Source organism: Dendrobates tinctorius, unplaced genomic scaffold, assembly GCF_039654945.1.
Source record: "Dendrobates tinctorius isolate UK_male_01 unplaced genomic scaffold, ASM3965494v1 ptg000230l, whole genome shotgun sequence".
Taxonomy (NCBI): domain Eukaryota; kingdom Metazoa; phylum Chordata; class Amphibia; order Anura; family Dendrobatidae; genus Dendrobates; species Dendrobates tinctorius.
This window is the reverse complement of record NW_027361897.1, coordinates 1,688,190-1,713,907: the sequence shown is the minus strand read 5'-3', so window position 1 is coordinate 1,713,907 and position 25,718 is coordinate 1,688,190. Positions and strand designations below refer to the sequence as shown.

General features: G+C 42.4%; 1 protein-coding gene across 2 annotated transcripts in view; it reads right to left on the bottom strand.

Moving 5' to 3' along the window:
- The window catches only part of SFXN2 (sideroflexin 2), a 93,961-nt gene that overhangs the window by 10,370 nt on the left and 57,873 nt on the right, over positions 1-25,718 (bottom strand). For both annotated transcript variants that reach the window (XM_073555757.1, XM_073555756.1), the window contains exons 8-10: positions 24,754-24,820; positions 18,039-18,088; positions 12,057-12,106 (exon numbers count right to left, since the gene is read on the bottom strand). In XM_073555757.1, coding sequence (XP_073411858.1) covers positions 12,057-12,106; positions 18,039-18,088; positions 24,754-24,820 — 167 coding nt within the window. The remainder of the gene's footprint in view (positions 1-12,056; positions 12,107-18,038; positions 18,089-24,753; positions 24,821-25,718) is intronic.

Genomic DNA, 25,718 nt, shown 5'->3' with positions numbered 1-25,718 from the left:
ACGATCACTGGGTTTTGGCCGTTGCAGCTGAAAAGAGGAAATCGGAAAACCAGGGGAAGAGTCTTGAGGAGATCATTTGCATATTCCCAGTGCCTTCTGGGATAAGTGAAGAGTCTCCGCGAGCTCAACGATCACTGGGTTTTGGCCGTTGCAGCTGAAAAGAGGAAATCGGAAAACCAGGGGAAGAGTCTTGAGGAGATCATTTGCATATTCCCAGTGCCTTCTGGGATAAGTGAAGAGTCTCCGCGAGCTCAACGATCACTGGGTTTTGGCCGTTGCAGCTGAAAAGAGGAAATCGGAGAATTTGGGCTCATCTTTCATCGTTTTTAAGAAATCTCAAGATGGAAGAGGCCAGGAGCCATTTGGTGAGCTGCATTTCTTGCTACATGTTCACAGACTTACCAGTGGAAAAGCCAAACTTCACATGCCACAAATGCAAGCTTGTGTCCCTGTTGGAGGAAAAGTTGCAAAATCTCGAAGAGAGGTTAGCTACGTTGAAGATCATTAAGGAAGGTGAAGAGTTCTTGGACAGAGCAGAATTATCTCTTCATGTTACAGAAAGAGAAGAAATTCGAAGTGCACCTGAAGAAACAGAGGAATGGAGACATGTGACCCAGAGAAGCAGGAGGATCAGGAGGCAGTCAGCACCCATACTGCTCAGAAACCAGTACCAGGCTCTCACGCAGGAAAACAATGAAGAAATACATCAGGATAAGACTTTGCCAACAAGCAGCAACCTTGTACGCCTTCAGAGTCCTCCTGGATGGAGAAAGAAAAATGTTGTGAAGAAGAAACGGAGAGTGGTGGTCATGGGGGATTCCCTGTTGAGAGGAACTGAGGCCGCTATCTGCAGACCGGATATAACTTCAAGAGAAATGTGTTGTCTTCCAGGTGCAAAAATTAAAGATGTGTCTGACAGGATATCAGGACTCTTCAGACCTACAGATGACTACCCATTCCTGCTACTACATGTGGGGACAAATGACACTGCAAGAAACGACCTGGAAACCATCTGCAGAGACTTTGAAGACTTAGGTAAGAAAGTGAAAGAACTGGGAGCGCAGGTGGTCTTCTCTTCCATCCTCCCAGTGGATGGCCATGGAACAAGGAGGTGGAATAAGATTCTGCAGGTGAACAACTGGCTACGTCGATGGTGCCGTCAGCAACGATTTGGATTTCTGGATCACGGAGTGAACTACTTATACGATGGACTACTTGCTAGAGATGGGGTGCACCTTACGAAGACTGGTAAGCATGTATTTGGAAGTCGCCTTGCTACACTTGTAAGGAGAGCTTTAAACTAGAACAACATGGGAAGGGAAGCAAAAGACCAGAAAAAGCCATACACCTGACAAATGCTATTGAGAACTCTGCTATTAGAAGTGGAAAGGAAGAACAAAGACGAAAGAATCTAATTAATAAAAATATTGGAGAAAGAGAAACCAATCACAAACTAAAATGTTTCTATACTAATGCACAAAGCATGGGCAACAAACAAGGAGAATTGGAACTACTAACACAGGAAAAGAAATATGATGTCATTGGAATCACTGAAACTTGGTGGGACAATACACATGATTGGAATACAAGACTAGAAGGATACAATTTATTTGCAAGAAACAGACTTGATAAACGAGGAGGAGGTGTCGCATTGTATGTTAGAAACGCGTATATCTGCACAGAGATTGAAGCTTCAGAGACTGGGAGTTCTGTGGAAACTGTTTGGGTAAGAATACAAGGACAGAACAATGGAAAGGACACCATTGTAGGCATTTACTACAGGCCGCCTGTGCAAGCTGAAGCTATGGATGAACTCTTTATGCATCAAATGGCCAAGTTCTCCAAAAAATATGACATAGTTGTCATGGGAGATTTCAACTATCCAGACATTTGTTGGGAATCTCTCTCAGGCAAAACTAACAGGTCAAGGAAATTCTTATCCTCTCTTGCTGACAACTTTATCTTCCAAAAGGTAAGGGAGAAAACAAGGGGAACTGCTACCTTGGATCTAATCCTTATAAACAGGGAGGAAATGGTTGAGGAGGTAAAAGTGGCTGGGACCCTAGGAGGTAGCGACCATGCTATTTTAGAATTTTGGATAACTAGAGGCGGAAGACCTGTGAAGACTCAGACGTCAAGGTTAGATTTCAGAAAGGCAGATTTTAAGGGATTCAGAAAGAGAATTGGAGGGATCCAATGGCTGGATATCCTTAAAGACAAAAATGTCCAGGAAGGATGGGAAATCTTGAAAAATGAAATTCTCAAAGCACAGTTGTTAACAATTCCGAAAAGAGGGAAGAATAGGAAGCAGTTAAGGAAACCAGGATGGATGAACACAGAACTTAAGCACATGCTAAAAAGGAAGAAAAAAATGTTTATAAAATGGAAAGAGGGAGGCATATCTAAAGAAGAATATAATGCTGTCTGCAGAACCTGCAGGGCACAAATCAGATTATCTAAAGCTGAAAATGAATTGAGGCTTGCAAGAGATGTCAAAAGCAATAATAAAGGATTTTGGGGATATGTCAAAAGTAAAAGAAAAGTCAAAGATGCTATAGGATTTTTACAGGATGAAAATGATGAAATGGTAAGACAGGATGTTGAGAAGGCTGAACTTTTAAATTCCTATTTTGCATCTGTTTTCTCTCAGAAAGGAAATGTAACATCAACTGTTATTCACTGTCCTATTAAGGGAATAGAAGAATCCAGGATATCTATAAACAGAAAGATAGTGAGGAAACACTTAGCTAGCCTAAATGAATTCAAGTCTCCAGGTCCAGATGAATTACACCCCAGAGTACTGAAGGAGATAGCAGAAGAAATTTTTGAACCCCTCTCTATAATCTTTGAAAATTCTTGGAGAACAGGAGAAGTGCCAGAAGACTGGAGAAGAGCAAATGTTGTTCCTATCTTCAAAAAGGGGAAGAAGGTGGACCCAGGTAACTATAGGCCGGTGAGTCTGACTTCTATACCAGGAAAGATCTTTGAACAAATTATTAAACAACATGTATGTCAATACCTGGATAAGAATGAAGTGATTAAACAGAGTCAGCATGGGTTTGTAACTAATAAGTCATGTCAGACTAACTTAATTTCCTTCTATGATGGTATCACTGATTGGGTGGATCAAGGAAATGCTGTAGATATAGTATATCTTGACTTCAGCAAAGCATTTGACAAAGTCTCTCATACAATCCTTATTGAAAAAATGATTAAGTATGGAATGGACAAGGCAACTGTTAGGTGGATTCATAACTGGCTTAGTGATCGGACCCAAAGAGTGGTCGTAAATGGCTGCACATCCAGTTGGAAGAATGTCTCAAGTGGGGTACCACAGGGCTCTGTCCTGGGCCCTGTATTGTTCAACATCTTTATCAACGATTTAGATGAAGGCATTGAGGGTAAACTGATTAAATTTGCTGATGACACAAAGCTAGGAGGGATAGCTAATACTAGAGAAGAGAGAGAGAGGATTCAAAAAGATTTAAATAAACTGGAGAAGTGGGCAGCAACAAACAGAATGGTTTTTAACAGGGAGAAATGCAAAGTACTACATCTGGGCAATAAAAATGGAAAAAGCATATATAGAATGGGAGGAATAGGGCTAAGTGACAGCACATGTGAAAAAGACTTGGGTATACTAATAGATCACAGACTGAATATGAGTCAACAGTGTGATGCAGCAGCAAAAAAGGCAAATGCAATTCTAGGATGTATTAACAGAAGCATACAGTCTAGATCACGTGAAGTCATTATTTCCCTCTACTCCTCTTTGGTCAGACCTCATCTGGAATATTGTGTCCAGTTTTGGGCACCACATTTTAAAAAAGACATCAACAAACTGGAGCAAGTTCAGAAAAGAGCGACCAGAATGGTGACCGGTCTGCAAACCCTGTCTTATGAGGAAAGGTTGCAGGATTTGGGAATGTTTAGTTTGCAAAAGAGAAGACTGAGAGGAGACTTAATAGCTGTCTACAAATATCTAAAGGGCTGTCACATTGCAGAAGGATCAACTTTATTCTCATTTGCACAAGGAAAGACTAGAAGCAATGGGATGAAACTGAATGGGAGGAGACACAGATTAGATATTAGAAAAAACTTTTTGACAGTTAGAGTGATCAATGAGTGGAACAGGCTGCCACGAGAAGTGGTGAGTTCTCCTTCAATGGAAGTCTTCAAACAGAGGCTGGACAGACATCTGACTGGGATGATTTAGCGAATCCTGCTTTGAGCAGGGGGTTGGACCAGATGGCCCAGGAGGTCCCTTCCAACTCTACGATTCTATGATTCTATGATTCTATGATTCCCCATACTGTGTCCACATACATTCACCCGTTCGCACCCCTTACTGTCTGCACCCATCCCCCATACTGTTTCCTCATACATGCCCTCATACATACTCTTCACTTTGTGTCCTCAAATCTCCTCACACACATTAAATACCATCCCCACTCCAAATCCCCCCATCCCCAATCCCCCACACACATTAAGTACCCCCATCCCCACTCCAAATCCCCCCACAAATTAAGTATCCCCCATCCCCACTCAATAACCCCTCGTCCCTACTCCCAAATCCCCCCACACATTATGTACCCCCACTCATTATGTACCCCCACTCCAAATCCCCCCACACATTAACCCCCATCCCCACTCATTAACCCCATCCCCACTCATTAACCCCCATCCCCACTCATTAACCCTCATCCCCACATTAACCCCCACACAATAACCCCCATCTCCACACATTAACCCCCCATCTCCACTCATTAACCCCCCACTCATTAACCCCCATCCCCACATTAAACCCCATCTCCACTCATTAACCCCCCACTCATTAACCCCCATCCCCACTCAATAACCCCTCCACTCATTAACCCCCCACACATAAACCCCCATCCCCACTCATTAACCCCATCTCCACTCATTAACCCCCATCTTCACTCATTAACCCCCATCTCCACTCATTAACCCCCCCACTCATTAACACCCCCCACTCATTAACTCCCATCTTCGGTGGTTCTTCAGCTCCACAGAGGAGCACACTTACCACCAGCGTTTGCTCTGGGCGCCGGGGAGTGACGTCAGCAACGTGATCACATGATCACGCTGCTGACGTCGCTCTGACCCGGCGGTCAGAGCTTCTATTGTACTGGCGTCTGTATAGACGCCAGTACAATTGCTGCCTGGGAGCCGGTGCGGCCTCCTTCTCTGCGCTGGCTGTCAGCTTGACAGCCGTCACAGGGAACAGCTGACTCACAGGATGGGGAGCGGCAGAACGCAGCCGCTGGGGGAGACACTGCAGACTGCTGCATTAGGCGGCCGGACTGCGCCCCCCCTGCTGGCTGTGCCCGGGGCAACTGCATCGGCTGCCCCCCTGGATACGCCTCTGGTTGGGTGACATGAAACATATATGGTGGTCTTGTACAGTGGTCACGGAACTGTGGAGAAAGGTGAAAGGTGTGATAGAGCAAATGTTTGGTGAGCCGATCGATCTAGAGCCCTCTGTCCTTCTATTGGGAACTAGACCCCCGCGGTTCTCAAAAAGCTTCCACAGATTGGTGAACTATTTGTGTATGGCAACAAAGATTCATATCGCAGCAAGATGGAAAACTCCTTTGTTATTGATATCTTTGGTAAAGGAAAGAATGAATACTATTATGCTATATGAGCATATAGAATCAACTAGGTCTGACACGTGAGACTTATTCCTCAAAGTTTGGAATCCTTGGATAGACCTACACCCAAATACACAATTGGACCTGGCCCTATGACTTCCCCTTAACTATTTCTAATTCAGAGTTAAAGACGGAACTGAATTTATATGGGACTCTAGTTTTGTAATTACATATTAGAGATAGATACCCTGAACTGGTTATTCATAATGCTATGGTGTATTCTTTTCATTCTTTTATTTTTTATGGCTAAATTTCTTGTGTCCTATCCTATCCCTTCCTTTGTCTTGTCTTCCCTTTTGTTCAATGTGTTAGATTGGAAATAGCAATTTATTGTGCAAATAACAATATATGCTCCCTTGCACGGGACAATAATTCTTGTTTTAGTGTTTTAATACTGTGTTTCAAAATAAAAATTATTGAAAATAAAAAATAAAAACTGAAACATCACATGGTCTTAAGTATTCAGACCCTTTGCTCAGTGTTGTGTAGAAGCACCCTTTTGAGCTAGTACAGTCATGAGTATTCTTGGGAATGATGCAACAAGTTTTTCCACACCTGAATTTGGGGATCCTCTGCCATTCATGCTGCCACCACCATGTTTCACTGTTGGGATTGTATTGGGCAGGTGATGAGCAGTGCCTGGTTTTCTGCACACATACTGCTTAGAATTATCACCAAAAAATTCTATCTTCTCATTTCTTATAGTCTGGGAGTCCTTCATGTGTTTTTTCTTAGCAAACTGTATGTGGGCTTTCATATGTCTGGCACTCAGGAGAGGCTACCATCGGGCTGCTCTGCCATAAAGGCCCGACTGGAGGAGGGCTGCAGTGATAGTTGACTTTGTGGAACTTTCTCCCATCTCCCTACTTCATCTGTGGAGCTCAGCCACAGTGATCTTGGGGTTCTTCTTTACCGCTCTCACCAAGGCTCTTCTCCCATGATTGCTCAATTTGGCTGGATGGCCAGGTCTAGGAAGACTTTTGGTGGTTCCAAACACCTTCCATTTAAGGATTATGGAGGACACTGTGCTCTTAGGAACCTTGAGTACTGCAGAAATTCTTTTGTAACCTTGGCCAGATCTGTGCCTTGCCACAATTCTGTCTCTGAGCTCCTTGGCCAGTTCCTCTGACCTCATGATTCTCATTTGGTCTGACATGCACTGTGAGCTGTGAGGTTATATAGACAGGTGTGTGCCTTTACAAATCAAGGCCTATCAGTTTAATTAGACACAGCTGGACTCCATTGAAGGAGTAGAACCATCTCAATGAGGATCACAAGGAAATGGACAGCATGTGACTTAAATACGAATGTCTGAGCAAAGGGTCTAAATACTTATTACCATGTGATATTTCAGATTTTCTTTCTTAATAAATTTGCAAAAATTTCTACAAGTCTGTGTTTTTTCAGTCTAGCCTATTTTTAGTGCAGCTGTTCTGCATTGTTGATCCTGGGGAAGGCAAAAAACCCACAGAGTAGAAGCCAATTTTCTCCATAGGGAAAAAAAATTCCTTCCCGACTCCTAAGCTGGGTCAACCATCTACCTATAATATTATGTTATTCGTAACCTTCTATACCGTTACTCACAAGAAAAGCATCCATTCCTTTCTTAAATTCATTCAGTGAGTTGGCCACCACCACTTCCTCAGGAAGAGAATTCCAGAGCCTCACTGCTCTTACCGTGAAGAACCCTCTTCTATGCTGGTGCAGAAATTGTCTTTCCTCCAAACGAAGAGAATGCCCCCTTGTTCTTGTCACAGTCCTTGGTACAAACAGTTCATTGGAGAGATCTCTGTATTGCCCTCTGACATACGTGTACATATATATTAGGTCTCCCCTAAGTCTTCTCTTTTCTATAGTAAATAGACCTAATTTTGATAACCTTTCTGGGTATTGTATTCTTATTGACTAAGATGCCTAAGTCTTTTTCCATGTCTGATTTCCCCAGCAGTTTCCCATTTAGTAAGTAATTATAGCATCTGTTTCTCCTTCCCATGTGCATAACCTTACACTTATCTGTGTTAAACCTCATTTGCCATTTTTCAGCCCAATTCTCCAATTTACTCAAATCTGTCTGTAGTTGCAAACTGTCCTCCTTTGTGTTAACTACCTTACATAGTTTTGCATCATCTGCAAATACTGATATTTTACTGTGTAAGCCATCCACTAGATCATTAATAAATATATTAAATAGTAGGGGGCCCAATACAGAACCCTGTGGTACCCCACTAGTAACCCTGGCCCAATCTGAGTATGCACCATTAATAACCACTCTTTGTTTTCTATCACTAAGCCAGCTACCTACCCATCTACACACATTTTCCCCTAGTCCAAGCTTTCTCATCTTACTTACCAATCTTTTATGTGGGACAGTGTCAATTGCTTTAGAGAAGTCGAGATAAATGACATCCAATGATTCTCCTTGGTCCATTTGAGAGCTTACATCCTCAGGCGCTGATCAGGTTAGTTTGACAGGAGCGATCCTTCATAAATCCATGTTGATATGGAGTTAAACATTTATTAACATTGAGGTGTTCCATAATGGTGTCCCTTAGAAACCCTTCATAAATTTTAGCCACAACAGATGTTAAGCTTACTGGCCTATAGTTTCCAGGTTCCCTTTTACACCCCTTTTTGAATATTGGTACCACATTTGCTTGTCGCCAATCAAAAGGGAACAGACCCTGTTTCTATAGAGTCTTTAAATATAAGGAATAGAGGCCTGTCTATCACATTACTTAACTCCCTTAATAACCGAGGGTGAATGCCATCAGGGCCTGGTGATTTGTCAATTTTAATGAGAAATTGAATAATGAGAAAAAAATGAACTTTTTTGAATTTACTAAATGGATGCAATGAAACAAAGAGTGAAAAATGTAAAAGGGCCTGAATACTTTCCGTACCCACTGTATAGTAGACCTTACAATCAAAAGAGAAAAACCGGCACCATTCAAACTTGCATACCTCTGCAGCTTTTCAACACCAGATCAATAGGTGCTACACCCAGAAGAGAAATGTTCATAGAATCGCAGGAAGGATAAAAAGGTGGCACTCTGTCCCATAAAAAACATCTTTATTAAAGCAGGTTAAAACATGCAGGGGAGCAGCTCACATAAAGGATGATGGCCATTTCGCGTCTATCTGACGCTTCGACAAGTCCAGGTACCACCTTTTTATCCTTGCGATACAATAGACCTTATTTCCACCTGCCTCTGCTCCCTATCTTACTTCACATCCTCACCTCTCCCCCTAGCTAACCACCATGTATTCACTAGCACAACCCGCAGAAATCTCACACATTTAGACATGCACACGCTCTACGACTCTATTCTATTCTATCCTCCATAACATCACTCCACAACACAGACAGTGACAAAATTTTCCACAACACCACACTAGCATCAGTTATTGATTCGGTGGCCCCGCTTTTGCATGGCAGAGTGCGACTAATCAATAGACTCAACTGGCACAATAACCTTACTAGAAAGCTTCGGCGAGTGTCCAGATTTGCAACATAGCATTGGAAGAAAAACAATCTCAAGTAGACTTCACCGCATTCAAAACAGCAACTTTCATATTAAAATTGGCCCTTCCCTCTGATACGCAGGTCTATACCTTCTTTATCCCACAACCCCAAACAGTTATTCAACACTTAACTCCCTACTCTGCCCTATTCGACCTCCCTCATCAACTTCACCGTACATTTAAAAAACAAGGTCAACCAAACAAGGCAAATCTTTATTACTCATCCACCACAACCCCTACATATAAAAGACCACTGCCCCTTACCCATAACTTTCCTCCCCACCATCGCTGAAAGAGAACTAGCTCATCTCCAAATCGCACATCACCACTTGTGCACTTGACTGCATCCCATCCCACATCCTTCCCAACCTCACCACAAGGCTTATACTGGCCCTAACCCATCTTTTCAACCTATTGCTAACCTCTGGTACCTTCCCTTCTACTTTCAAACATGCCAGTATCACGCCTATCCTGAAAAAGCCATCCCTAGACCCGACTTCTAAGTTCAGCTATCGCCCCATATCACTGCTCCCGTTTGCCTCCAAACTCCTAGGACAGCATGTACATGCTAAACTTTCCTCCCATCTCCCAAACTCACTTTGATGACCTACAAACCGGCTTTCGTCCCCACCACGCCACCAAAACGGCCCTGACCAAAATTACTAACTACTTATTGTCATAGCTAACAGACACTTCTCTATACTTCTCCATCTAGACCTGTCCTACACCTTCGACACAGTCGAACAATGCCTCCTACTACAAATCCTCTCTTCCCCTGGCGTCAAAGACTTGGCTTTCTCCTGCATCTCCTCATACCTCTCCAACTGCAGATTTAACGTCTCCCACACTACCTCCTCATCTCACCGTCTCTCTGTTAGTGTCCTCCAAGGCTCTGTCCCGGGACTATAACTCTTCTCAATCTATACCTTTGACTTGGGACAACTCAAAGTCCCATGGCTTCCAGTACAAACTATATGCTGATGATACTCAAATCTATCTCTCTGCTGCACAAAATCCCTGAATGTCTATCAACCATATTCTCCTCTTTCTTATCATACTTCCTAAAGCCCAACATGGACAAAATAATCATCTTTCCTCCATCTCTCCTAACTCCCCTACCTGATCTATCGTAATAAATTATATCACGCTTTGCCCTGTACTGCAGGTCCGCTGCCTCAGAGTAACCCTCGACTCTGCCCTGTCCTTCAAACCACACATCCAAGCTCGTCACCTCCAACTCAAAAATATTTCCAGAATCCGTCCTTTCCTTAACTCCTTCTTCATCTACAGCGCCATAGAATAAATTGTGCTCTAAAAATAAATAATAATAATAATAATAATAATAATAATACATGCCCTACAAGATACAAGAACCATTTATAAAATACAGGCTGGCTGACAGAAATCTACTGATATTTATTAAAGATGTTCCCTAGTTTAGCTTTATTTAAAAAAAAAAACGTGTTGGGGACATTCAAATTAGTAAGTACGACAAAACTAAGCATTTCAGGTTTTCCAACTGCTCTCATCAGTGCCTCGTTCATCACAAACCAGACCGTTCTCCCTGTTTTCAATATGGGCATTGGTGGATTATGTGACCAGACTTGTCCATCAACCTCCTCCAATTCAAAAACATTGCATATAGCAAAGCTGTTTCTTCCAATTGTAGGAGGCTGATGGACAAGTCTGGTCACATGTTCCTCCATAATACACCATTTTGAGAACAGAAGTACTTCGCAGATTATGAAGAAGGTTGTACTAGCAAGTAGAGGAAGAGACCCCAAAATAAAATAGGTCTGAGGTAGAGGCTGACGTGGTGATACATTCTATTTTTATTTCTGGGTATGTCTTACAATAAAGCATCTTTATCTCTTTACTATTTAATTCATTTTGTGTATTACATTGCGCTAATTGCGTGCATTACACTGCATTAAATATCTATAGATCTAACTTTAGATTTGCATTGTAACTAACTTTGAGTATACATATGTCTATATACATACAGTACGTTATTATTCTTTGGTAGTGCTGCCATCCGATGGTTACTCCTTGTATTGTATTATCTTCCCTTCATTACTTTGTGTCTCTTATTGGCCTCCCCTTGCTTTCATTGTTTCTTGATTTTCATTATTGTCTTTTTATTGTATAGTGATGTACCTCAATAAAATATGTATTGTTTATTTACATATGTTTGATTTCTGATTATTATGGAGTAACTATTATATGACATTTTAACAGCAGGAAGAGAGCCTGTAATAATCATGTACGCAACACATTTGTTAAAATACATGTAAAGTGGACAACTCTTAAGAAAGCATACATCATCAACAAATTGTGTTGTTGTATGCAGGCATAATATTGGCATTAGAGCATTCTGCAATTCATGTAAACACGGGGAGAAAACACAAACTCCTTGCAGATGTTGTTCTTGGTGGGATTTGAACCAACCACCCCAGTGCAGCAAAGCAACGGTGCTAACCACTGAGCCTCTGTGATGCCCTATGTGAATAGTCAGGAAATAGAGAGGGTGCAGAATCCTGGGATGGAAGGCGTTGGCCAACTGTGGATCAGACAGATGAGAACAATCAGTCTGCAGGGGCGGACACAACTCAACTCCTGAATCAAGTATATATAGTTGGTAAAAAAAAAAGCCTTGCAGCTTTCGCCTTGAAAATAGTGCTTAGACTTTTGCATTTTTTATTAAATCATGTATTATACCTACTGCAGGGCCTAAGATTCCAGACTGTAGTAATAATTGATCCAGCGAGGTGCTCCACCTCACTAGACTGTTATTTAAAAGGAATTTTAAAATAGCAGAAAAAAAAAAAAAAAAAAAAAAAAAATCAAGATTTTACTTACAATCCCCCAACCAATGTAACTTGTAGGGGAGCATGGAGAAAATGGATTTTCTGTGGAAATAAAAAATAGTAAGAAACATGTTAAGCATTTTACAGATTTCAATCCAACAATTTTTTTTTTCTGCGGCTGATACTTTAATTATTCATCGGGGAGTTCTTCAGACTCAATAATTAGTTCTGCAAGTAATGTACTTTGCTAGGCAACCAAGTAACATGTTTGGGTACCGTAGCAAAAGGTGAGAGTCAATCACTAAGGAGTAAAGCACATATTGATGTGTTATGTCAGCTATCAAGCTTCCACCAGGCTAGGGTGCAGATGATAAGTAGGTAAACTGGTAGGTTGCGCTTTTTTGGATCTTTGTTCCAGAAGATTTCTAAACATTAAACACAGAATACACCAAAAATGTAAAACAATACAATCCTTGTTTGACGTTTGCTTGTGCATTGGAGCCGGCCGGTAGGCGGGACTGTGGGTAGGGTCTTCAGGGTTGTTCCATCCCCTCTGTACCTAAGTGTCTCAACATCTTAATTTATAATATTGTGCCAACGCCGTCCTAGCCACAGGCGGCACTTGCGCAGATTGAGTTTTTTTTAATGTCTTCAGGAAAGTGGCAGCGGTGGCTGTGCATGTGTAGATTGTTCAGTGCAACTGGCGCCATTTTACTAAAGGCCACCATAAGTTATAGCCGCGGGCGGAGCTTGTGCTGATTGATCTAATGGTTGGCTTTAGTAAAATGGCGCCAGATGGACTGAGCAATTTACGTATGCACAGCCACCGATGCAACTTTCCTGAAGACTTTAAAAAACTCAATCTGCGCAAGCACCACCCGCGGCTAGAATGGAGTCGGAAGGAAAAGGAGAAGGAGGAGAAGGAGGTGGAGGAGAAGAAACAGCATAGGGTATGGAAGTAAGCTGAAGACCCTGCCCACAGTCCTGCCCCGATGCACAAAGATATGAATACAAAGAAACTTCAAAAGACAGATTAAAGAAAAGCTACAAAATTAGTGATGACCACACATGCTCAGATTTCGTGTTGTCCAACTTTCTCGGGCGTGCTCATATATTATTATTTTTTTTAAATTCGTTTATTAAGCCATAAACAGGGTATACATTATACAAACTTGTACATGGTGTAAAATATTGTACAAAATATATATGTTTCATATGACATTAGATGCAAAACAAAATATGCATACCATCTGTATGCAGAATAAAACAATGTCAATTAAATCACCCTGGTCTTGATGTTATTGCAAAAGTGATAAAACCTATATAACTTCTAAACCATACCTATATCTCCAAGAACGACAACTATTTCGCAGCCTAATTCCACACAATTAACCATCTATTATGTGACACCTCCATTCTACAAAGTAAGGTGAGAGGAGTTCCACCTCTCCCAAATCTTCTCAAATCTACCCGGGCATCCTGTTTTGATACAGCGTGCATTCATATGGGATGATATTAGTTCACTAGATTGATCCAGATCCCAAGAGAGGGAGATGAGGCTCCCATCCACCGTAGTGCCCAGTACCTTTCTTGCCATAAACAACGTCTCCCGTAAGAAAATCCCAGTATATTATATTGGCCCCATGTCTCCTCATCCCATATCCCAAATAAACAGATCAGTGGCTCAAGGGGAACAGGAACTTGTACCAGGGATGTTAATAATGATGTCACCTCCTTCCAATATTGTGCAATGATAGGACACTGCCAGATCATATGGATAAAGTCTGCATCTACTGAATGGCATCTCAAACATTCCGATGATTGGTATCGGCCCGTCTTAAAGAGTCGAGCTGGAGTCAAATATGATTAATTTATAATATACTAGATGGTGGCCCGATTCTATCGCATCGGGTATTGTAGAGTCTCTGTTAAAATAAAAAATAGTTACCGGTATATACTCACCTTCCGACGGCCCCTGGACTCTTTCTCTCCTCTCCACGCTCCCGTCATCTTCTGGTTCCAGTAATGCTTTGCGCGAAACACCGCTGATGACGTCGCGCTCTCGCGAGAGTGACATCATCTTCAGCCCTTCTCGCTAAGCATTACTGGAACCGGAAGATGCCGGGCGCGTGGTGAGAGGAGGGAAAGAGTCCGCGGGCCGTCGGAAGGTGAGCATATAACTATTTTTTATTTTAACAGAGACTCTAAAATACCTGATGCGATAGAATCGGTCCACCAGCTAGTGTATTATACTCATGTTACACTCGGAGCTTCTGTCACTGTTCTGCTGTTACCTAATGTTTTGTACTCCAGTTACAGCCAGAGCTGCAGTCACTGTTCTGCTGTTACCTAATGTAGTGTAGTCCAGTTACACCCAGAGCTGCAGTCACCGTTCTGCTCTTACCTCATGTATTATACTCCTGTTACAGCCAGAGCTGCAGTCACTGTTCTGCTGTTACCTAATGTATTATACACCAGTTACAGCCAGAGCTGCTGTCACTGTTCTGCTGTTACCTAATGTATTATACTCCAGTTACAGCCAGAGCTGCTGTCACTGTTCTGCTGTTACCTAATGTATTGCACTCCAGTTACACTCAGATCTGCAGTCACTGTTCTGGTGTTACCTAATGTATTATACTCCAGTTACACCCAGAGCTGCAGTCACTGTTCTGCTTTTACCTAATGTATTGTACTCCAGTTACACTCAGAACTGTAGTCACTGTTCTGCTGTTACCTAATGTATTATACTCCAGTTACAGCCAGAGCTGCTGTCACTGTTCTGCTGTTACCTAATGTATTATACTCCAGTTACAGCCAGAGCTGCTGTCACTGTTCTGCTGTTACCTAATGTATTATACTCCAGTTACACTCAGATCTGCAGTCACTGTTCTGCTGTTACCTAATGTATTGTACTCCAGTTACACCCAGAGCTGCAGTCACTGTTCTGCTGTTACCTAATGTATTGTACTCCAGTTACACCCAGAGCTGCAGTCACTGTTCTGCTGTTACCTAATGTATTATACTCCAGTTACACCCAGAGCTGCAGTCACTGTTCTGCTTTTACCTAATGTATTGTAGTTCAGTTACTCCAGAGCTGCAGTCATTGTTCAGATCTTACCTAATGTATTGTACTCCAGTTAACCCAGAGCTGCAGTCACTTTTCTGCTCTTACCTAATGTATTGTACGCAAGTTACACCCAGAGCTGCAGTCACTGTTCTACTGTTACCTAATGTATTGTGCTCCAGTTACACCCAGATCTGCAGTCACTGTTCTGCTGATACCTAATGTACTCCTGTTACACCCAGAGCTGCAGTCACTGTTCTGCTGTTACCTAATGTATTGTACTCCAGAATATGTACAGGACTGTGCCTGTGTAATGAGCGATGCAGCAGTGGTGCCTTTAACGGCTGTAATGTGCCTGTACAATAAGCGATGTGGCCGTGTTACCGCGACGACTAAGCGACTGTCGCTGATTGGTTACGGCCTAACTACTGCGACCAATCAGCGACGCAGGATTTCGGCTACAGACATGATAAGACAATTATATATATAGATAATTGTATCATCCTGTTGTTAACAGACGGAGATACCCTGATTGGAGACTCCAAAATTTCCTCCCACTCCTCTCTCTGTATACCAGGGATGAGCCTTCCCCATTTCCCCTTAACCGAATCTATAGTGGACTCTGTCCCTACTGACAGCATGTATGTATGTATACAGAGAGGAGATAAGACCCTGGGAACCTGTGATTTAAGAATTCCTATCAAGGGTAAAGACGAGATAGCATTGTCTACACCTACACATCTCATGTGTGACTGAAAGGCTGACCTTAATTGTAGATAACGGAAGAACTGGGATCTCGGGACATTGCATTTAACCTGTAATTGTTCAAAATATATCAGAGTTCCGTGATCATGTAGATCACCTATCGTAGAAACATTGTATTGAGTCCAGAATTCGGCAGACGGGTGTTCAAGTAATGCCGGAAGGTAACCTTTATTCCATAGGGGCATTTCAGCTATAATATCTCTAAATCCGATCACCCTTTTAATCTGTTTCCATACTGATCGTGCCAATTCCAAAAAAAACAGCGGGCAATCAGCTCGAGCAGCATGAAGCAAATGTTCTTCAGAATTAGGGAGGTGACCACCGGGCATCCACTTACTTATAGCTCTGGCCTGTCCAGCCAGATAATACAGAAAAAAATCCGGTAACATTTACAATGACCCGGGCCCTGGGTTTCATATATAATATACTAATCCATTTTAAAAATCTATCACTGAATCCGTATTTCTGTAAACACGAATGGAGGAAAGGCCACTTAAGAGAATCAAAAGCCTTGGCTGCATCCAACGATGCCAATGCCCATTTATTGTCCGGCACCAGGGAACTATATTGGACCACCGACTGGACTCGTCTAATGTGCTCATATATTATGTTCGAGTCCCTGCGGCTGCATGGTTCGCAGCTGTTAAGACGGCTGCAACATATGATCGAGCACGTTCACACAATGCTATACAAAATGGATTTCTTCATCTGAGGTATAATTTTAATCTTTATGACTGCACCAATATGGTTCTGCCTGTACTTTACTTAGTAAAAGGATAGGGATGAGGAGGCCATGCATACCAGGATAGGGATGAGGAGGCCATGCATTCCAGGATAGGGATGGGCACCATATATACTAAGATGGGGATAAGGGGGCCATGCATACAAGGATAGGGATGAGGAGGCCATGTATACCAGGATAGGGATGAGGAGGCCATGCATTCCAGGATAGGGATGAGGAGCCATATATACTAAGATGGGGATAAGGGGGCCACGCATACAAGGATAGGGATGAGGGGGCCATGTATACCAGGATAGGGATGAGGGAGCCATGTATACCAGGACAGGGATAAGGGGGCCATGCATACCAGGATAGGGATGAGGGGGCCATGTATACCAGGATAGGGATGAGGGGGCCATGCATACCAGGATAGGGATGAGGGGGCCATGCATACCAGGATAGGGATGAGGGGGCCATGCATACTAGGATAGGGATGAGTGGGCCATGCATACTAGGATAGGGATGAGGGGGCCATGTATACCAGGATAGGGATGAGGAGGCCATGCAAACCAGGACAGGGATGAGGGGGCCATGCATACTAGGATAGGGATGAAGGGGCCATGGATAAAAGGATGGGTATGAGGGGGCCATGCATACCAGGATAGGGATAAGCAGACCATGCATACCAGGATAGGGATGAGGGGGCCATGGATAAAAGGATGGGTATGAGGGGACCATGCATACCAGGATAGGGATGAGAGGACCATGCATACCAAGATAGGGATGAGGGGGCCATGCAAACCAGGACAGGGATGAGGGGGCCATGCATACTAGGATAGGGATGAGGGGGCTATGTATACCAGGATAGGGATGAGGAGGCCATGCAAACCAGGACAGGGATGAGGGGGCCATGCATACTAGGATAGGGATGAGGGGGCCATGGATAAAAGGATGGGTATGAGGGGGCCATGCATACCAGGATAGGGATAAGCAGACCATGCATACCAGGATAGGGATGAGGGGGCCATGGATAAAAGGATGGGTATGAGGGGACCATGCATTCCAGGATAGGGATGAGGGGACCATGCATACCAGGATAGGGATGAGGGGGCCATGCATACCAGGATAGGGATGGGCATCATGTATACTAAGATGGGGATAAGGGGGCCATGCATACAAGGATAGGTATGAGGAGGCCATGCATACTAGGATAGGGATGAGGGGGCCATGGATAAAAGGATGGGTATGAGGGGGCCATGCATACTAGGATGGTAATGAGGGGACCATGCATACCAGGATGGGGATGAGGGGGCCATGCATACCAGGATGGGAATGGGCACCATGTATACCAGGATGGGTATGGGGGGGGGGGCATGCATACCAGGATAGGGATGAGGGGGCCATACATACCAAGATGGGGATATTTATGGTCTGCTGCGTGTTTTAGTCCGAAAAATACGGTATGGTTAGTGTTTACCACTTACCTTCATGAAGGGAAAGGTCTCTAATCTTTGCATCAGAATTGGCAACAGTACTGAAATAAACAATACAAATAACATTGAAAAAAAAGATAAGATTTTGCAAATAATACAAATTTGCAATATAACAAAACGATAGAAGCCTGGGTGGAAACGAACATCATATTATTTTGAAATGACAAAGGAATCTGTTGGTAAATTGATCTGTCAAGGTGTTTTTGAGATGAAGTGTCACTCCTATCAGTATAGTTTAGTCACATGTTCAAATCTGTACAGAAAATTTGTTAAAAAGATGAACATGTTGATAATAAAGTCCACCTGATCATTCATTTTTCTTTCAACCTAAATTTTTATTAATTAAGATGCGGACTTCCTCCGTGAAGCTCCGCCCACTGCCGCGCCTCCTTCATTCAGCTCCTTTTACGTCAGCACGCGGCCTGCGTCCCATCTTTAGCATTGGGTACACAGGCCATGCCGATGTATGCGGATGCCTCCGTATGCGTCGCTTTGACGGTGCAGCGACCTGCGCCGAACGCAACATGTTGGATTTTGTTGCGGTCGCCGCACCGTCAAAACGACGCATACGGAGGCATCCGCATACATCGGCATGGCCTGTGTACCCAATGCTAAAGATAGGGTATGCAGGCCTCATGCTGACGTAGGCAGAGCTGAATGGAGGAGGTGCGGCAGTGGGCGGAGCTTCACAGAGGAAGTCGGCATCCCTCCGCAGCTCCTCAATACGCTAGTGTAAAACTAGCCTAATTTAGTGACATTACAGACATGGCCATCTTTCATAAAGTCACTGTTAGGCTGAGTTCACAGGTTGCATCTTTTTCGCGTTTCCGCGGCGGTTTTAACCGCGCGATTTTGCTGCGAAAACGCGAAAAATAAGCATCCAATGCATTCCTATGGGATTCCGCAATGCTGTGCTAATGCTGCGGTTTTTACCGCGGCGGAATCGCTTTGCGGTAAAAAACGCAGCATGCTCATTATTTTGCGGAATTGCGGCGATCCCGCACCCATAGGAATGCATTGTTCCGCTTCCTTCCCGCATGTGGCTGTGCACACCATGCGGAAAGTAAGCAGAACAATTGCGGATGGTACCCACGGTCCGGAGGAGAGGAGACTGTCCTCCGGGCTTTGGGTACCATATCTCTGTAAAAAATAGAATTATAAAATAAAAAATATTGTTATTCTTACCTTCCGGCGTCCCCCGCAGCCTTCCCGCCTCTCTCCACGCTCCCGGTCCCAGTAATCCTTTGCGAAAATGCCCGTTCTCGTGGGATCGCGAAGTCTCGCGGTCATTCGCGCTAATTACCGCGAGACGTCGCGATCCCGCGAGAACGGACGTCATCGCGGGCATTTTCGCAAAGGATTACTGGGAACGGATGCGCGGGACGTCGGAAGGTAAGAATAACACCATTTTTTATTTTTTTTTACATTCTATCTTTTACTACTGATGCTGCATAGGCGGCCTCAGTAGTAAAAAGTTGGTCACACTTGTCAAACACTGTTTGACGAGTGTGACCAACCTGTCAATCAGTTCTCCAAGCGATGCTGCAGATCGCTTGGAGAACGCTAGCATTTTGCAAGCTAAATACGCTTGCAAAATGCTAGTTTTTCCGCGTGAAAATGTTATTCCGGAATTCTCGCGGTAATTTCCGCGAGAGTTCCGTTACGTGTGCACATAGCCTTACATTTGTTAACTACCGTAATACTGCAAATAGTCATTTTATGTGTACAGCTCCTAAGTAGACCTATATGTCTCTATCTAGCAGTAACAAAGTCATGAAGTGACATCCTGCAGTCATTAAAGGGGTATTCTCCAGTTATTAAAATGCCTTAGGCTGCTTTCACATTTCAGTTTTTTGCCATCAATTATAAAAAATGGGGAAAGCTAACCAAGCCACCAGGAAAATAAGTAATATAATGATATAAACCTGAGGCAAAATAATTTTTCTTTGCAAGAAAATATCTTTTATTCAGACATGGAACATAAACACTACAGATTCCCCAATGTTTCGGCTCTATCGAGCCTTTATCAAAGGTTTAGCTATAAAAATAAAATAACAATAACATACAATCAAAAATTTTTGGGAAAAATTTGACATCTCATTATATAATTTGACATCTCATTATATAATTAATATAAATGCATAAAACAAATAACGTGAATACAATGATTCCATCCGGTAAGTGAATCCTAATATTCTGATGAATAAAGGGGAGAGATAGATTATATATGTAAATCTATGCGCACCTAAAAGATTGCAAATGGTCATAAGGTATTATAAATAAAGTAAAATAAAGAAAATACCTGTGTAATCATATGTTCCCTTCTTACATATTCTAAAAGTAAGGAAAAAGAAAGGGGAAGTCTTCTTAGAACCACATAAAGATATAGCCCAGGAAAGCAAAAAGAAAAACACCATATATACAGACCTGTATAAACAAGACAACACAGAGCACTGGGGACCACGCCGCCGTCTAGATAAGAGAAGTGTGTACCAGACGGAGGAGAGGTAAGTTTATTTATAATCAGATTTGATTTATACCCAGTTTTAAGTATCTTACATATTACAGTTAATAATTTTTATAGCTCTTATTTTTTCAGGGCATCAGCGCTAACAGTATTTGCATGTTTTTCCCTCTTTTGTTTTTTCCTCCCCCCCCCTTTCTTTCTGTTTTGTGCACATTACATATGCGCTTTTGAACGCACCTTTAAAGTATTTCTGGTGTTTATTATGTTTATTCCAGTGTGTCTGTAGCGGTAGGTTTTTCTGCCACACTTCTGTCAGGTATTGTGCACTGCGCATGCGCGATCAATAGGATGACGTGCGCTTGTTTAATCTTAGGGGCAGAATGATACTCTGTCCCCACTTCCGTCATTTAACGCGCATTACGCATGCGCTGGTAGCGCAATGACGCGCGGTCTATTCAAACCACAGCTGAATTGCATTTTCGTGTTATCAGGGCTATAAATAAACTTACCTCTCCTCCGTCTGGTACACACTTCTCTTATCTAGACGGCGGCGTGGTCCCCAGTGCTCTGTGTTGTCTTGTTTATACAGGTCTGTATATATGGTGTTTTTCTTTTTTCTTTTTGCTTTCCTGGGCTATATCTTTATGTGGTTCTAAGAAGACTTCCCCTTTCTTTTTCCTTACTATTAGAATATGTAAGAAGGGAACATATGATTACACAGGTATTTTCTTTATTTTACTTTATTTATAATACCTTGTGACCATTTGCAATCTTTTAGGTGCGCATAGATTTACATATATAATATATCTCTCCCCTTTTTTCATCAGAATATTAGGATTCACTTACCGGATGGAATCATTGTATTCACGTTATTGGTTTTATGCATTTATATTAATTATATAATGAGATGTCAAATTTTTCCCGACAATTTTTGATTATATGTTATTGTTATTTTATTTTTATAGATAAACCCTTGATAAAGGCTCGATAGAGCCGAAATGTTGGGGAATCTGTAGTGTTTATGTTCCATGTCTGAATAAAAGATATTTTCTTGCAAAAAATATTATTTTGCCTCAGGTTTATATCATTATATAGTTTTTTGCCATCAGTCACAATCTGTTGGCTTGACGGATCCGTTTTTTCATCCGTTTCTTCCATTTTTTTGACTGATCCGTTTTTAAAAACGCCCACAGACAGATCTGTAGATACAGTAGATAGATAGATAGATAGATATGGTATAGATAGAATACATAGATATATCTATAGATATATCCAGTCCATCAAAGACGAAAGCAGCAAACCATGGAGACTTCAAATAGAGTGATGTTTATTAGCCCATCCGGCTATGTGCCCATACAGCAACGTTTAGGTCCAAAAGGGTGCAAACCTTTCTCAATAGATATATCCATAGATATACCCATAGATATGTATATATCCATAGATATCGATAATAGCCAAAGATATGGATCCATAGATATATCTATGTTTCGATATATCTATGGATAGATATAGACAGATAAATAATAGCAAGGCCGATGTTTATTAATGAACAATATTTTTTATTTAAAAGAAAAAAAAACAAAAAAAAATGTCTGCGCCAGAGGGGGAAGGCCGACGGCCAATATTTGAAGGGGGTAATAGCCATGGCCCCTTCCCAAGCTATGAATATCAGCCCGCAGCTGTCTGCATAGCCTTTACTGGCTATTAAAACAGGGGGACTACAAAAAAAAATGACGAGGGGTCCCCCTATATTTTATAGCCAGAAAGGCTACGCAGACAGCTGCGGGCTAATATTCATAGCCTGGAAAGGGGCCATGGATATTGGACCCCCTTGGCTACAAATACTAAATCACTAAGATGCGCCAATTCTGGCACTTAGCCCCTCTCTTCCCATTGCCGTGTAGCGATGGCATATGGGGTAATAAGGGGTTAATGTCACCTTGCTATTGTAAGGTGACATTAAGCCTGGTTAATAATGTAGAGGCGTCGGAGGCTGCGCGGAGTCCCTGGCTGACCTGAGGTGAACTGTGGGAAAAAGTTCAGAAACTTTCCCATGCTTATTAGTTCATCTCCTGTCAGCCGGGGAGGCTGCGCAGAGATTAATTAATTCGGCAGTGGTTTACAGTGAGGACGGTTGAATTAGCACCGGTCCCCGTTGTAAATTAGTTAACCCCTTCTGATGGACTGCAGCGGGGGACCTGACTGAACAGCGGAGAGGTAGGTATATTATTGCTTTTTTACTTATTTTTCTTTTTTACAGAACCATGCCTTTTTTGTGGATTAGCAGATTAATAAATCTGGTCAAAAACTTGGTGTGCTTATTTCATTAAAAGAATTTTTAAGTAATGTGTGTTTTTTAACCCTTTGCTACTATAGGATTAATAATGGATAGGTGTCTTATTGACACCTCTCCATTATTAACCCGGCTTAATGTTACCTTTCAATAGCAAGGTGACATTAACCCATTCTTATTAACCCATTAGCCACAGCTACAGGGCAATGGGAATAGAGAGGCTAAGTGCTAGAAAAGGCGCATCTTATAGATGCGCCTTTTCTGGGGGCAAATTTTTTTTTAGCCAGGAGGGGGCCAAAAATAATGGACCCTCTCTAGGCTATTAATATCTGCCCTCACTCACTGGCTTTCCCTCTCTGGTGGAGAAATTACTGCGGGAGCCCACATAATTTTTTTCAACGAATTAACCCCTTAATTTAACAACTACATGTCCCAAATTTTACACACATACACTAATCTAATTATTAATCAAAGACATATAAAAAACGTAGAACTCTATGAAATATATATATGTGTCTCAATGACATGTATATATATATATATATGTGTGTGTATATATGATATATTCTATGTGTCTATATCTATTCTTTCGTTTGTGTTTTAACCTGTCATTGGGCTCCATCATATGTCCATTTTGCAAGCCGGCGAGAAAATCTCTGACTACGGATGCCATACGGATGCTTACATGCGCAAAAAAACGCAGCCACGCCTTGACAAAGGATGACATACGGATCACTGTTCAGGGAACATTTCTGCGTATTACGGTCCGTATTTTTTATACATTGTGTCTGACTCCAGCCTTAGCCGGATGATGGGACTTCTACTGTCCCATCATTGGCTAATGTGTCAATCACTGTCACTGTAGCAGGCATAGCTTGATGGGACTTGTAGTCCCATCGGACGATGCCTGAACACACACAGCCCCGCATACCCCCCCCCCGCACAGCACCGCCACACACATAGCCCGCACACTATACAGGCACACATTGTCGGCGCATGCGCCTGTTAAAAAAAGGAATCCGGCGACGGATTCTGACATTTGTTGGACAGCAACAGATCCAGCGCCCATAGGCTTCCATTCTAGCAAAGGACGGACGGCGCTGAATCCGTCGCTGTCCGACTTTTCGACGGAGACAAAAAATGTTCCTATGTCCGTTGTCTCCAGCCGATGGACAAAAAATTTCCGGCGAATGACGGATGAAACGTGTGGCCATCAGTAGGAATCCGTCGCTAATACAAGTCTATGAGAAAAAAACGGATCTGTCGGCATCAGTCGCCGGATCAGTTTTTTTTTCAAAATTTGACGGATTGCAAAAAAACTGATATGTGAAAGCAGCCTTAGCTAGACAGCATGAAAATAAGCAAGTTTGGAGTTGACTTGCTTTTTCTATCTGCTGTCATTCTCCTGCAAGTCGAGAGCTTTTATCTTTCATAGTGTGCAGCTGATTTCCATGGAGCTTGGCCACTGCCCAGACCCTGGCTGAGAGTGCACATTACTTACAATCCAGAAGAGAGGTTATCTCCTAATATCCCAGCCACCTCTTTCCATCCCATTGATTCATATACAGCAGTTAGCTGTTGTCCCCTTCTCTTTCAGCTCCTGGCGAGTTATTATAAATCTTGCAAAATCACCAGCCCCCACCATAAGCTGCTTCCAGAGCAGATGTACTATTCATAGCTCTCACTGTCCTGAGCGGTGTGCTTGTTGAAATGCCTTGTTATCTCTATGTGTATACGTACATACGCACACTAACTGCTGAGCTACTTTATTTTCTTGTTTTATGTGAAAAAAAAAAAAAAAAAAAATCACGTGCAATACTGAACTTTGTTTTGGAGGAGGTATAAAACTTGTAATTTTATGTATCAGTTATGATAGGTGAATTAGCCAGCAGATTATTAGACAAATACATTTTCTTGTGACTTGCAGTGCCAATAATCATACTCACTCATTCCAGGAGCAGCCATGGCAATTCTGGACACTACCACCTGACTAATTCCCTTAATGGCAGCTTTCTAAAATCAAACAAAATAAAGAAAAAGTTAGCACAAATAAATACATAAATAAATTAATGCTTACATATATACAGTGGTATGCATCCAATGGCGCAGACCATGCAGCCGCTATGAGGCCCCGCCTGGTATCGAACTTTCAACTATATAAGCAGACTGGATACTGTATGGAAGGCAATGTGGGGCCTATTATACAGTAAATGTTTAAGTGGGGCCCATTATACTGTATGGCAAGCAGTGTGGGCCCTAGTATAGTAAATGGAAGGCAATGTAGGACCCATTATACTATATGGAAGGCAACGTGGAATCCATTATACTATATGGAAGGTAATATGGGGCCCAATATACTAAATGAAGGGCTATGTAGTGTCCATTACACTATAAAGAAGGCAATGTGATTGCCCATTATACTATATGGAAGGCAATGTGATGGCAATGTAATGTCCATTATACTATATAGAAGGCAATGCGGGGTCCATTAAACTATATGGAAGGCAATGTGGTGCCCAATATACACTGCTCAAAAAAGGGAACACTAAAATACCACATCTTAGATATCACTAAATGAAATATTTCAGTTGCAAATCTTTATTCATTACATAGTGGATTGCGTCTAGAACAATAACACATACAAATAATCAATGTAATTAATATCCCATGGACGTCTGGATTTGGAATGATACTCAAAATTGAAGTGGAAAATCAAATTAGAGGCTGATCCTACTTCAGTGGAAATGCCTCAAGACAAGGAAATGATGATCAGTAGTGGGTGTGGCCTCCACATGCCTGTATAACCTCCCCCTACAATGCCTGGGCATGCTCATGATGAGGTGGCGGATGTTCTCCTGAGAGATTTCCTCCCAGACCTGGATTAAAGCATCAGTCAACTCCTGGATAGTCT